Below are 13,110 nucleotides of genomic sequence, written 5' to 3' on the forward strand. Positions count from 1 at the left end.
CCCCTTCGTCCCCCCCCACGCGCACTGCTCTGAAGCCAAGTTAACTTTTCATGTCGGCACCTTATTCAGTCGTTCTTCTGTCTTGCTTCGAATTTGCGGGTTTGAGTCTCTCTTGTTTGTGGTAAGCCGTTGCGGCCTCCAGTATGTATTTTAAGGCTCTGCTTGTCTTCAGGGTGGGGAGCCGTGCTAGGGGCCCCTGGGGCTCCTTAAGGGGCTCCTGGGTAAATTTAAAGAGACAGTATCGGCATTCACGCAGCGACACAACGCACCCGGGGGCCAGATGCAGTAGGCTACAACTAGATCCTGCTAAAGCTAGTGGTCAAAATAGTACAGGAAGGATTTTAAAAAACAGGGAACCGATTGTGTAATTGAATGCATAACGATTAAAACTACACGTTCTCTCGTCTTCATGGTATGAGGGTTGGGGTATTCATGCTCGTTGCATTACTGATAAAACATTAAATGCCCTCAGAATTTCTGTAACATTTTTGTAAAAATGCACATTGCTTGGTTTAATCAATGTAGTTTCTCGAAACCTTGTCTTTGGAAATATCAAGAACTCATGGTCAGTTTTTAGGTTTATATCATATTACCAACAAGGAACTAGTAGATTTGTCCTCATTTGTGATCTAGGCCAAACATAAAATAGGCTATTGGCTATACGTCCCTTCTGTCTCAAACGCAGTTTTATCGAGCTCGTATTATTTTCATATTCTATCATTACAATGTAAAAAAAAAAAAAAGCATAGTAATTATTTATAATTAATTTCATATGATATATTTTGAAATTATTATTATTATTATTATTATTGGTAACATAAACAACAAATAGATTACTCGGCAAAGGTATACTGCTTTAAGAGGATTGTATCTGTCCACGCGACGCAGTTTACACACTAGCATCAAGGTCCCACATCCTGGTACTTTTCACCGTTGTCAAGGCAGCTAAAGGGAGAAAGGCTGGCTCGCGGAAAGTAGCTGCAGTGTCCTGACATAATATCTGTCCAAACGTTAAACAAACTGTCCCGGAAAGTTAGGTGTAACTACCAGGTAACGCATATGCATGTTTTTTTTTACACACGTTTCCATCCACCCTGCTTTAAACGCGCTTGATTAGGCATATGTCGATTCATTTAAACAAGGAACAAACGCAGACAGCCGCCAGTCCGTGTGGACAGAAAAATAGGAAGGTCTGTCCATTGTGCGCTGGAAGAGACAGTGCTTACCGACCCATAAACGCCTTGACTATGTCATTTTTAGCGTAAATTGTTAAGAAATCGTCGTTATTATCTTGCTTGCCTGCTCCCACTGCGACTCGTGCGTTATTATATGGTAGAAAATAAAGAATAAAAATGGCTCGCGACAGATATAATTGGTGATAGACAGAGGGACAGGGTTTAAAGGGACAGTGCAGTCATTGCTTCCTGGTTGTTGTGCACGCGGCGTTATACAGTTAAGAACGGATTCATGTTTTCTTCAAACCATAGTTTTATTTATCCAAATTACATGCATGGTTATTTCCGAGAAAGTAACTCCACCTTTAGATTGTTTTAATGCAAGACCTGTAAATGTGCATATCTTGTCCTGCTATGCTTTTTGTTATTAGCCATGTTAATTATGTGAAAATTATCATTGGATACTGTATATCTTTACTAATAGTATCTTACAATAAATGCCACTATTGTAAATAAATTTATAGTTTTTAAAGCAATCCAAATTAAATACCCATCCAGCAGACTAATCCTGTTTCTCAAACTTTATTAAGTCAAACGTTTTTTTTATGGCAAAACTTAAATTACATCGTATTTTCTTTCACCTTTAGGCCTTTACTCTACCTGGGTTAAAGTAAAGATGTGGGAGGCGTTTATCCTGGAGAGCAACTGACCCCCAACATCACAGAGGATGCTGCTGAGATGCCTGAGGTTGTTAACGATATCGAGTCCAGGATTACGTTGGACTAAGAACAGAGGGATGCATGAAGACATGCCTGTGAATCCATGGTGAAAAACCAAGACAGAAAGCCCAAGAAGCCAACATGCCATCCAGTAACGAAAGGGGAGGAGCTGGAAGCCCACGCTCTCAGCGCTATCGGCCGGCCGCAGAGTTTGACGATGCCACCCTGGCCCAGAAGAGAGAATACTGGAGGACCAAGAAGCGAGAGCAGAGAGCCAAGCTATCGGAGAGGAGAGGGAAACCAATCAGCAATGCGTTGAATTCCAATGCGTCCCACACCAGAGCAGTCGCTGGACCCCCCTTGTTGAACAGTGATGGCTCCTACCAAACAGAGGTAGCCAATGCATCTGGCCTTCCAGTCCGGGGGAAGGGGGAAGCAGAGCATACGGACACAGCATGTCAAAACCAAAAGGAGAGGTGGTTTCAGAGGATAAAACTAAACAAAGTGTTGCCTCAGTTCCCAGCATCAAACCCGGGCCCGGACAACCAACCGCCAGGAGCTGCTGTCAACAGGCCCGTCATGTCAGCCAAATCCAATGGAGCTCTCCCCAACCATGCCTCCTCAGTGCCTCAGGTCAGAGTCACCACCCTCCCCTCTGTCTCTGGACCTCGCCAGCTGCAGGGTGGAACCAGAATCCTCAACGGCAGCTCTCCTGGGGGGTCAACCCAACAGGATCTGGCAACCCGGGGTGCATCAGGGCCAAATGTGTTGAACAACACTCCAGCTACGGTGCACATTCAGCCCAGACTGTTAAAGGCCAACGTTACAACAGGAACGAACATGGGAACCTCTCATTTTGCCTCCGTCCTCATGAACAGACCAGTGGAACGGGGGGCAAACGCAACACAGCTGGCAGGCAAAAAGACCATCTTGGGTGCTGCCTTCAGGGACAAAGGCACGAGTGAGAAGACGGAGGAGGAGAGAGCCGCCAAGCGGAGAGAGCAGTGGCGTATCAAGAAAAGAGAGCAGAGGGCCAAGCAGGCAGCTAAAGTAGCCACGGCCAGGGAGAAGACACCAAACGTGGCGCCGCAAAAAGCAAGACAGTTCGTGAAGGTGGTTCTCGAACGTCCCTCGACGGTTTTGAACAGAGAAGGCCAATGGCAGTGTGTTGGCAGAGCCAGGACTCCCCTCACGACAGCTGGACGCTTGCTGAAGAACGCCAAAGCGGTGGCTGCGTCCAACGCGGTGCCCCGACATGCTAGTGTCACGATTAAAAAAGAGGCTAGTGATTTACCCTCCGGCTTGGCTAAGATAACCACAACAACCAACAACGTGAACCGACAGTCAGTTCAAGTTAAAGTAGAAAACCCCCCGGAAGTGCAGACAACCGCGCACACAGCCGCCACTGCTACTACCGGCCACAATAGAGCAGGTGGAGATCCCAGCAGGAGACTCGGTGGGCACGTGACGTTCTCCCATGTCAACCGAGGGATGGTCCGTTCTCGGACGCCGAGACAGAGGTTCATCGAAATCCAAAGGACTTTTCTTGGTCAGAGGAACATAAGGGCGAGGTCCCCGTCCCTCTCCACAGCCTTCATCCCCAGCAGGCCCCCCAGGGAGGACCCGTTTGAGACCCCCGAGCAGAAGGCGGCCAGGAGACGTGAATACTGGCGCGTCAAAAAGCGCGAGCAGAGAGCGAAGCTGACGGTGGAGGTGAAAGCCAAGATGAAGGAGAAAGACGCGCTCATGAGGAGAGTGAAACGCTACCAGAGCATCCTGCAGGACATGAGGAAGGCTCGAGCCGCCGGCTGCTACTCTTTGTCGCAGCCAATAGGAAGCAGCCATGCCAGCGCCTCAGAGACGATCGGAGGCTTCATCAAAGAGGACGGCACCGTGACGATTCCACACATGACTCTTAAAACATCGGAGAAACCAGAGGGAGGGGAAAGCCAGAATGCTTCAAGAAATGTGCCGTTGGGAAGTCCGATGCGGGCCCACCCACCGCCCCCTCCGCTCCGCCCTGCTCAGGTGAAAGTCTCCTGTCCTCCCCTTGGCCTGTCGGTCACCAAGCCTCCCAGGCTTCTCTCAATCAGACCGAGGACGGACCTCCAAACCCCCGTGAAGAACCCCGCCGGCTCGCACACCTTCGTCGTTCAACCAACTACTCAGATCACGCTCAGCCACCCACAAAATGTACTGAACGCTTTTCCCACCGTGTCTCTGATGGGGGCCAAGCCGGCTAGCTGCGTCATGCAGATGGCAGTCACGAGCTCCAGACCGATAGCAGCGCCGCCTAATCCGGGGCCAGAGCTGAGTGAGGAAGAGAGGATGGCAAAGAAGCGAGAGTACTGGAGGGTGAAGAAACGAGAGCAGCGGGCCGCTCGCGCCGCCAGGGTAAAGCAGGGGCTGGGACACGGGAGGGCTAGCATAACGTTGCAGAGGAGACGCAACCAAAGGCCCAAGCCTGTGAGACGTATTTCGGTGACCAATACCAAATTAAATATACAGTCTCCTGCCAATACCAGTTCATCTACCCCCACAAAGAAAACGGCGATAAAGCAAGAAATAATCTCCGTAAATGATCCAATTCTTAAATCTGAGCAAACTGCTTCTGTAGATGTCAAACCTCCGCCTTCATCTCTTCTGCCAACTCAGGAGGCTCAGCCAGAGTCTGACCCAGCCTTAAGTGCCGACAGCCAAGCTACAACCCTCCTAGCTGTGGCATCCATGAAGAAGCTCCTGGAAGAATCCCTCAGCAATGTGACCGAGTCTAAAAGTCAACAGACGGATGAACTTAACAAGCCACTTCCTTGTAAAACGGAACCACAGACTTACATAACAGAAGACGGTTCCGAGCTGGAGATGAAGCCACGTATACCTCTGCTGTCCCTGGGAGATGAGGAGGAGGAGGAGGAGGAGGAGGAGAAGGGATCCATAGCTGGTGATCTTGCCCTTGGCGACAAATGTTGGCAGGCGAACCCTGTAACCCCTCCGTCCTGCCAGGCAAACACCAGTCCACCAAACCTCGATGTGAAGGTCTCCCCCTCGTCCAGAGATCCCCCTCCTCTCAACCCCTCCTGCACAGAGACTCCTTCCCTCTGCATCCCGCCCCACACTCTCCCTTTGCGTGAGGCACCCCCTCACGCCACGTCATGTACCTCCGGCGACCCACAGCCACCCTTCCCTCGAAGGGCCCAGAGACTACGGGACAAAAAAGCCGGCCAGCACAACTGCTGCTCCCCCGGGCCCTCGGAACCCCCCAAGCTGCACCACCCTCCTCTACTCCAACAACCACAACAACAACAACACACAAGTAAACAAGAGCATGGCGGTAAACAGCAGTCACCATTGTCTGTGCCCGAGCAGAGCTCGAGCCTTCAGAAGAAGAGAGAGTACTGGAGGCTGATGAAGAGGCAGCAGAGGGCCAGGTCCAAGGCCCGGCAGAGAGAAGGTTTCAAGCAGGGAGACTACAGCAGACGACTGGCCCTGAAGGCAGCACAGGTGGGCTTTTTCAGATAGCACATTGACTGTGTATCCATAGGTGCATTTGTGTCTTTTGATAATTGCCTATGTTTCATTTTAGCAAGCATAGAGAGTAATACATTAACTGCAGAGTTGTGTGCTATGGCTGGTGTTTTGTAACCCTGTAACCTGAATTGAACAGTACCATGAACCTGTTCCTGGCATTTGACACTTAAGTAACACAAACAGAGGGTAGGAGAAACTGTTTGAGAAACACAAACACACATACAGTACAGTATGTTCCAGAAAGATGCCTCTTGATAATAAACATATGAAAATTACAATAAGCGATAAATTTATGTCTGCATTATTTTCTTTCAGACTCCTAATGCCCTCATTATCAAGAATTCAAAGCCAGTACAGAGAGTCCTTCAAGCCCCACTAACTCTCAGAGCCAATGCCTCCCCCATCTTGCAGCCCATATCGTCCCCTGTTTCTGGAGCTCACGCCAGCCTCACCGCTGTCACCAACATCCCTACTCTCCTGGTAGTCAGCCCCACAGTGGCCAACGCTGGACAGCCACCTGATACACTGCAAGTCAAACCTCCCATTGTGTCAAGTCCACCTCCACAGGTTCATGTAAAAATAGGAACCTTACAGGCATCTCCTAGTTTGAGCCCTGTTTCACTTCCTGTAGGCGCCAGGGTCGCTGTCTCTCCATTGCGTGAGAGAAAAGACGGCATGTTAATACTGGTGGAGAACAAACAGGAAGCAGCTCCGGGTTCCAACCCCGAGTCGCCGCACGTCCGAAAATGGAGCCTGCAAGTGCAGGACGTCGCCAACCCCGATATCCCAACCCTCACCCCTCCCGCCAACCCTCTCGCCAGCATCAAGCTGCCGCCCATTGAGCCACGCCCCTCTTTCAAACTCGCTGTTACATCCACACCCGGTCCGGTCAAGTCCCCCTGTGCGCTAAATCCCCAAAGTGGGAAAACGCACTCTCCCGCCATGTCGTGGCTCCCCATTACCACCATGGGTCCCCCCAAGCCGATACCTGGAGAGTCGGAGGAAGAGACACTGAGGAGGAAGAGGGAGTACTGGAGGGTGAAGAAGAAGGAGCAGAGAGCCCGGAAGGCCATGAGGGACAGGGATCTATCCCAGAAGAGGGCCTCCACTAACTGGAAGCCTCTTCTCCCCGCTCAGGACCAGCTGGAGACACAGGTTAGACCTCTGCTTCATGCTACTCAGGCAGTCTGGCTGCATATGTGCTGACGCGGCCATCATCACAGTATTACATTGCTGTTGTTACAACCGCAGCTGCAGTGAAATTACGCCGTGGTTGGAAGAATTCTATGAAAGTGTTTTTATGTTTCTCCTTCAACCCAAGGAACAATATTCCAGCCAGTGGATCAATACTTCAGAAGAGAGTGACTTCATTCTGAGGTGGGAACTTGCGTTTGTCTGTTATTTTACTGTTTAATTGTCTTGTCATTGTTACTGATATGTGTCTCTTTTTCTACAGTACCTCCACTGAAACAGACTTGGACTACTTTACCAACTTGGACCACACAGCCCCCATAGAAGGTATCGACCCATCAGTAAACTACACAGACTCTACATTTAGTGGGGAGTCAGGTGGCTGAGCGGTTAGGGAATCGGGCTAGTAATCTGAAGGTTCGATTCCCGGCTGTGCCAAATGGCGTTGTGTCCTTGGGCAAGGCACTTCACCCTACTTGCCTCCAGGGAATGTCCCTGTACTTACGTCAGCGTCTGCTAAATGACTACATGTAAATGTAAATGTAGCAAATGTAGCCATGGCCTAATAATGGTAGCAGTGGTACTAATGGTCTTTTCACTGGTAATGAATCATTACTCATAAATGCATGCGACCAAATGGTTCACTTCAGATGAAGCAGACGTCCTCTTTCCTGACGACGAAGACAACATGGACGACTGTGAGATCTCCGAGGGCGTGTGGAGGCACCGCTACCTCATGGACCACGATCCCCTCAACCAGCTGCTGGTGTGCATGGTGTGCGGAGACCTCCAGTACTCCCACACCGTGGAGGGGGTCACAGCCCACATCGAAGAGGCCCACCCAGAGACGCTGGGCCTGGGGGTCCCGGAGCGGAGGGGCATCCTGGAGGCCTGGGACGAGCAGGTGTCCCGCAGGGAGCGCTTCTTCACCAGCCAGCTGCAGCAGCACGGTGCCCCCCTGGAAGGTAACGTGGCTGGAGGAACCAGAGGCTTGGAGGCCGTGGTTGTTATATTAGTACTTTAACTACTATAGATTGAATAAATCGACAGTATTGATTACTATTCTATCAGTATACTATATAGTACACTATCATAATATTATTGGTAATATGTTTCTATCTTTTTGCAATGGTGCACATTTCTTTCTTCATTTGTTTTGTATACGCCATGTTCTTGTAAAGTTGGTGGTAAATGATGGACTGTGATATCATTGGTGGATGTGGTTTCAGGAGACAGTACAAACCTGCCAGTAGAAACTGAAGTAATGGACCCAGACACCAAAGCAACCAGGAGGCAATGAGAGCAAAGGTGAGACTCAGGGGGCGGGGCCGGGACATCAGGGGCAGGGCCAGGACATCAGGGGTGGGGCCAGGACATTATTTCTGGGGTGGCCGTGACCCCCCCTGGCCACCACGTGGCTACGCCCCTGGTGAGACTTCTGACATTTGAGGGCAACCATTTACCCAGTTCCTTGTCTTTTCTCATCCAACTTTGTATTTACAAACGGAAACTATTCATGAGAACAGTATCACACCTATCTGGAAGGCAGAATGCTATAGGCAGAATGCAATGTGATATGGTGTGTCAGTAATAATTATCTGTTACTTACACAACTAATCAGTTAATGATCTGCTTTGACAGCACAAATGACTAAAGGACAGTCCGACAGCATTCACCAACCAAGGAGACGAGACGAGAAAGAGGAACAGAAAACATGAATGCTTTTGTTTTTTAATTTTTATTGTTCACCCCCAAGGGGTCAGCTTGAAACTGTTGGGAACGCAGAACCACAAGAGACAAGTTTTACCTCATTCTTTGACTGATAAACACATGCTCGCACAAACACACACAATAAGTACACAAACAATATATTCTGGTGTACACCTCCTGTACTCTTTCAGGATCACACCTAAGGGCAAATAGCTGACCTGGAAATCTGCCTTCTGTGCTTAGCAGTTGCATCTTGTTATTGCTGGGTTTTGTCTTAGAAATGGACTGGTATACTACAACAGATCTTCAATTGTTTCTTCCTTACTAAATACTTAATATAGTTTCATTTTATTGAACATGTGTATTTAACATTTCTGACTAGATATATTTGACTTTGTACAAAGTTTTTACTGCAAGAATTGCTTGTCAGGTCCAAGACCTTCCTTTTAGCCCCGAACAATGGGGTTCTTGCATGAGGGTATTTTATGTGAATAATAACAATCTTTTTTTGGCCAATAATGTGCCACACTGTTCCCACAACACTGAATCTTCAACAAACTTTTTGTATACTCTTAACTTTATACTGTAATGATTATTAAGGGGTAGGGTTACAAGAACCCTCATTGACACATTCTATTATTTTTGTAATTGTGATTATATTGGAATGATTAGAAAACTGTACTGTATGTCTGCACTGTAAATATTACACCAAATATTAAGTTATGTTAAAAATGCCAATACCCTTTCACATATTATTTGATTGGCTAAGACAATAAGCCTATCAAGCTATGATATTGTTCCTTCTTACGGTTTTATATTTCCCATATTTTCTGTGTACACAATCGCTTCAAATGTCAGTCTGTGGAACTGTTTTACGGTTTGTAAAGGTCAGTTTTTTTTTCCCTATACCTTATTAAGCAATCAGATGCTACAGATCTGAATATTTTCTGTCAAAATACCAGATCCAAAGGCCTCTGCCTGTATAGGAGCGAGTCCTTACAGGCTGAGCGACGGCTGAACGGAACACATTCCTAGTTTGTTTTTGTAACCCCCCCATGAAAAAGACCCTGTCCTATTCAGCACAAAACTGAACTGTGCCTGTAGGGGCTAAGAAATGCATTTTCAACAGAATGTATGTTATTTAAACCATATCATGTGTAGCCATTGTTAACTGTAAATGATCTGACAAATGTGTTTTTGAGAATGTCTTCTTGAATCAATTCATGGTCATCTGTTTAAAAATGGAATGTTCCTTTTGCCTTTTTTCGGTACTATTAAAACCTTTTTGTACCTGAAAAGATGTTTCAATATTTTTAGGCAGAGGATATGAGGATGATTGAGGGAACCTTTTGGGAATCTTTTGCCTGTGTAAATACAGGTGAATTGAAGCTGCAAGTCAGATTAGGGAGTATTTTCTGTGGGTTCTGAAGTATGTATTGATATACATAGAATTTGCGTTTTGTACACAGGACCTCTCCCTTGTAGAGCAAACATTTGGAAATGTCCTTAACACGGCTAACTTCAAGTAACAAATGGAACAATCATACTGTATTAGGCATTGTATTTGTATTATGTATCCTAGTATAACTGTTCATGTCATACAGCGATTCACTTCTTGAGAGAAATTTATTGTTGACTTCACACACAGTGCAAATTCTAAAATTCTTCAAAGGGGAATAACTTAAAGCGACATGTGAATTTGAACAGCAGCAGAGTAGATACGCATATCTACTGTATTTGCTTAAGCGCACACTCCGTTTATCTACAGGAAATAAACTGATTATAGCAACAGATTGTATAGCCCACATTCTCCTTTTATATTTGCGGATCAACATGATGATGGTATCAGTGGTAAAATTGCTAGTGGGGGTATTCTTAAAATGTGTCTAACTGTATTCGCTGATACAAGTTCTCAAACCGGTCCCTTTCATAGTGCTGATGCGCCCTGCTTCAGTCCTTGTCTGTGTCTGGGCTCCTCTTCCTCCTCCTCCACCACCACAGTGTCCGACCCTGCTTTCTCTTCCCCGGGCCGGGCATCCATCTCTGGGTCAGCCTCGTAGCCGTGCCCTGGATCAGGGTCAACCACCCCCTGGATCTCCCTGGGCCCGGCGTCCAGGCGGAAGAGCGTGGGGATGCGACCCAGGATGGGGTTGGCCTCCTGGAGGCCGGAGATCCACTGGTTGAGGGTAGCCTGGTCTCCCTGGCCCGACATGCACATGGCATACACCTGGCCCTCCTCCACTGTGGACAAGCACATTCTACACTGATGCTCTCGGTAAAGGACAACACTGAATACCATTGTTCCCCTTTTGCCTTTCCATTCATCCTCTTTTTCTGAATGTATGCAATTGGAAAGTCTTGGGGAAGTCAAACAAACTAACATTGTTTACAGACTACCAAACAGTATATGTATATAACACACACACGCAGTATCTACAGACACACCTTTGTCCACATGGAAGCTGGTATCATCCCCCATGTCCCTGTCCAGGTCCAGGTCCAACTGAAGCGGGTAATCAAAACACCTCTCTGGGTCGTACGGCTCTTCAACCTGTCAGGTGGAGAACATTTACACTGCTGGCAATGCTAACACACTTCAGAAGTAGCACCGATATCCCATTTAGTGGATAATGAATCTATATGCATGGATCGTAATTCTGGGGAAACCTCCTATAAAATAAAATATGAGTATTGATGATCCCATATACTGACAGTTGGACAGTGTTCCAGGGTAGCCCACCTGTTCCTCTGGGGGCAGGGGGTCAGCCCTCAGCACATAGTAATAGACACATGTGTTCCTGAGCCACAGGGGGAAGGGTCCCTCCACAAACACAGGCTTGCTGGGGTTGTGGTTCGCCAGCATCTCCTTCTGGTCTGGGCTCTGGATACCTGCCATGGGGAAGAGAAGCCGAAAAAGAAGAGAGTAAAAAGAGAGTGTAAACTGCAAGATTGCACAAGATAAATATCCTTCAAGGGAACTGGAACCAGCAAACAAGCCTCTGGGAGGTGGAGAAGTGTGATTGTGTAGCCTACCTACGACGTGAGGCAGCGTGATCTCCTCTCCCGTCTCCAAGATGTCCGTCGACGGCATCTACACAGGAGACAGAATAGGTCAGCAAAACAAACAACAACAACAACAACATCAAGCCTCAAGACCCGTGAATCAGTAAGAGTGAAGACAGACGCCGTTTTACAGCACTGGAACCGGGTACCTGGTAGACGGTGACCTCGGCATCGAGGTCGTTGCCAATGCGCTTCAGACTGAGGCGTGCCAAGTCGACGGGGTCCTCCGGGAGCTGGAGGGGGACGGGGAAGGGGTTGGCGTGCTTGAACTTGGGGAACCAGTACATAAGACGCTGGAACTTTCGGATAGGGTGGCTCTTCTCCCCAAAGATCTGGACCAACAGGACCTTCGTCTCCACGTTGGGCATGATGCCTGGTGACACGTTGTCGGGAGAATAATAGTGATTAGTTAGACATAGACGTATAACAATAGTCGTTAGTTATGGAGGATGATAATAGTTAGGGTCGAAAAGTAATAATAGCCATCATCACTGTGTCGTTTCAACACACAAGGACATACCATAGTTCTCCATCTGCTCAAGCACTTGTACTCCACATTCCTGTTGTCGAGGGTAGTGGTTGAACATGCGCTGAATGAAGTTCCTGGGCACAAAAACCTCTTTAGGAAACACATCCAACAGCTTGTTGTACACGGCGATGTCCCGCTCCACACCAAACTCCTGCATCTTCTTCAGGGCAGCGTATATGAACTCGACATGACCCCTCCGTCGAATGTCCCTCCTTGTGAAGACCTCCACCACTCTGTTAAAGGTAGCTTTGGATTTGGCATCCTTGGAGGCTCTCTCAAACAAGTCGTTGTGGGTTACAAGAGACCGGTTCTTCCGTTTCCCATCCTCCTCCTCCTCTCCGTGGTCTGTTGTCATAGGCTGGTTCTTTGCACATGCCGGGCTGCCATGTAAATGCCTCTGTGTCTGGTAGAGACAGGGAAATACATTCTCTGCTACATATCTGATCCAACACAGAAACTAATTTCATGTCAGTTGCTCAAGTTAAGTGTAATTAAATCAATGCCAGCACAAGCAGGCTATGTTAACGTGAGTAGGAGTGTAAAACGTGAGTTTCTTACCTGACAATAAGTCTTGTGTGGGATTAGGGCTGTTGTTCTTGTATGCACTGAGGATGTCTGGATCAAGGCAGTGTTCTGGAAAGAGGCTCTGGCAGAGGGGGCTAAGAAGCCCAAACTATGCAGCCGCAGTAGACAGCGAGTGCAGTTCATTGCAAATGCGTAGTGTTGATCCTGCATGGCAGACATATAAAGTACGTGTTTTAATCTCATTGCATGTATATGTAAAGTTGGGACGCTTTGGTTTCAATACAGTATTGTGCTGTTTCAGATCTTTTAGCTAGCTGGCTACTTATTTTCTTTTAATTTGCTATATGGATTCATTTAATTTCTAATTCACTCGTTTATGAGTTTCATTCAATAATATGTCAGTGAAAACGAAGTGCATGACATAACATTCACTACTCTCTGATAGCAGGGTATCTCCTTACCTTGTCTTAGCAGCAATATGTGGGTTCGTGTGCATGATTTAACAGATTTACGCATAAGGGACATTCGATTGCCAATACTTCCAATACTTGCCTTACAGTAAGAATATGAGACTATGAAACAAGTCTCCTTCAAAACTCATGGGTACCTCCATATTGGAAACGGCTGCATTTCCTGGTTCTGAATATATTTTCGTCCCCCTAGTTTAATA

At 47.4% G+C, this 13,110-nt stretch overlaps 2 protein-coding genes across 3 annotated transcripts; one reads left to right on the forward strand and one right to left on the reverse strand.

Moving 5' to 3' along the window:
- The first annotated feature begins 911 nt into the window (after positions 1-911).
- LOC146222155 (uncharacterized) lies at positions 912-8,870 on the forward strand. The gene is made up of 8 exons (XM_084691654.1): positions 912-1,050; positions 1,823-5,395; positions 5,738-6,577; positions 6,744-6,799; positions 6,879-6,940; positions 7,264-7,578; positions 7,843-7,921; positions 8,255-8,870. The coding sequence occupies exons 2-7, from the start codon at positions 2,036-2,038 to the stop codon at positions 7,911-7,913; spliced, it is 4,704 nt and encodes a 1,567-aa protein (XP_084547780.1). The 5' UTR covers positions 912-1,050; positions 1,823-2,035; the 3' UTR covers positions 7,914-7,921; positions 8,255-8,870.
- A 1,060-nt stretch (positions 8,871-9,930) lies between these two features.
- ecsit (ECSIT signaling integrator) lies at positions 9,931-13,106 on the reverse strand. Of its 2 annotated transcripts, none has more exons than XM_084691662.1 (8): positions 12,993-13,106; positions 12,474-12,644; positions 11,907-12,318; positions 11,536-11,759; positions 11,357-11,414; positions 11,064-11,212; positions 10,769-10,874; positions 9,931-10,564 (listed from the first exon to the last, which is right to left on the reverse strand). In XM_084691662.1, the coding sequence occupies exons 2-8, from the start codon at positions 12,621-12,623 to the stop codon at positions 10,251-10,253; spliced, it is 1,413 nt and encodes a 470-aa protein (XP_084547788.1). In that variant the 5' UTR covers positions 12,624-12,644; positions 12,993-13,106; the 3' UTR covers positions 9,931-10,250. The 2 variants fall into 2 exon arrangements, with proteins under 2 accessions (XP_084547788.1, XP_084547787.1); XM_084691661.1 differs by having other exon boundaries at positions 12,902-13,053.
- Positions 13,107-13,110: the final 4 nt, after the last annotated feature.

Source organism: Hypomesus nipponensis, chromosome 25 (assembly GCF_054491055.1).
Source record: "Hypomesus nipponensis isolate SF chromosome 25, ASM5449105v1, whole genome shotgun sequence".
Lineage (NCBI taxonomy): Eukaryota > Metazoa > Chordata > Actinopteri > Osmeriformes > Osmeridae > Hypomesus > Hypomesus nipponensis.

Coding starts and splice junctions, on each gene's coding strand:
- LOC146222155 (XM_084691654.1), top strand. CDS start 2,036: ATGCCATCCAGTAACGAAAGGGGAGGAGCTGGAAGCCCACGCTCTCAG. Junction 5,396..5,737: donor TGGCCCTGAAGGCAGCACAG/GTGGGCTTTTTC, acceptor ATTTTCTTTCAG/ACTCCTAATGCCCTCATTAT. Junction 7,579..7,842: donor GCACGGTGCCCCCCTGGAAG/GTAACGTGGCTG, acceptor ATGTGGTTTCAG/GAGACAGTACAAACCTGCCA.
- ecsit (XM_084691662.1), bottom strand. CDS start 12,623: ATGAACTGCACTCGCTGTCTACTGCGGCTGCATAGTTTGGGCTTCTTA. Junction 11,415..11,535: donor CCGAGGTCACCGTCTACCAG/GTACCCGGTTCC, acceptor TCTCCTGTGTAG/ATGCCGTCGACGGACATCTT. Junction 11,213..11,356: donor CACGCTGCCTCACGTCGTAG/GTAGGCTACACA, acceptor TCCCCATGGCAG/GTATCCAGAGCCCAGACCAG.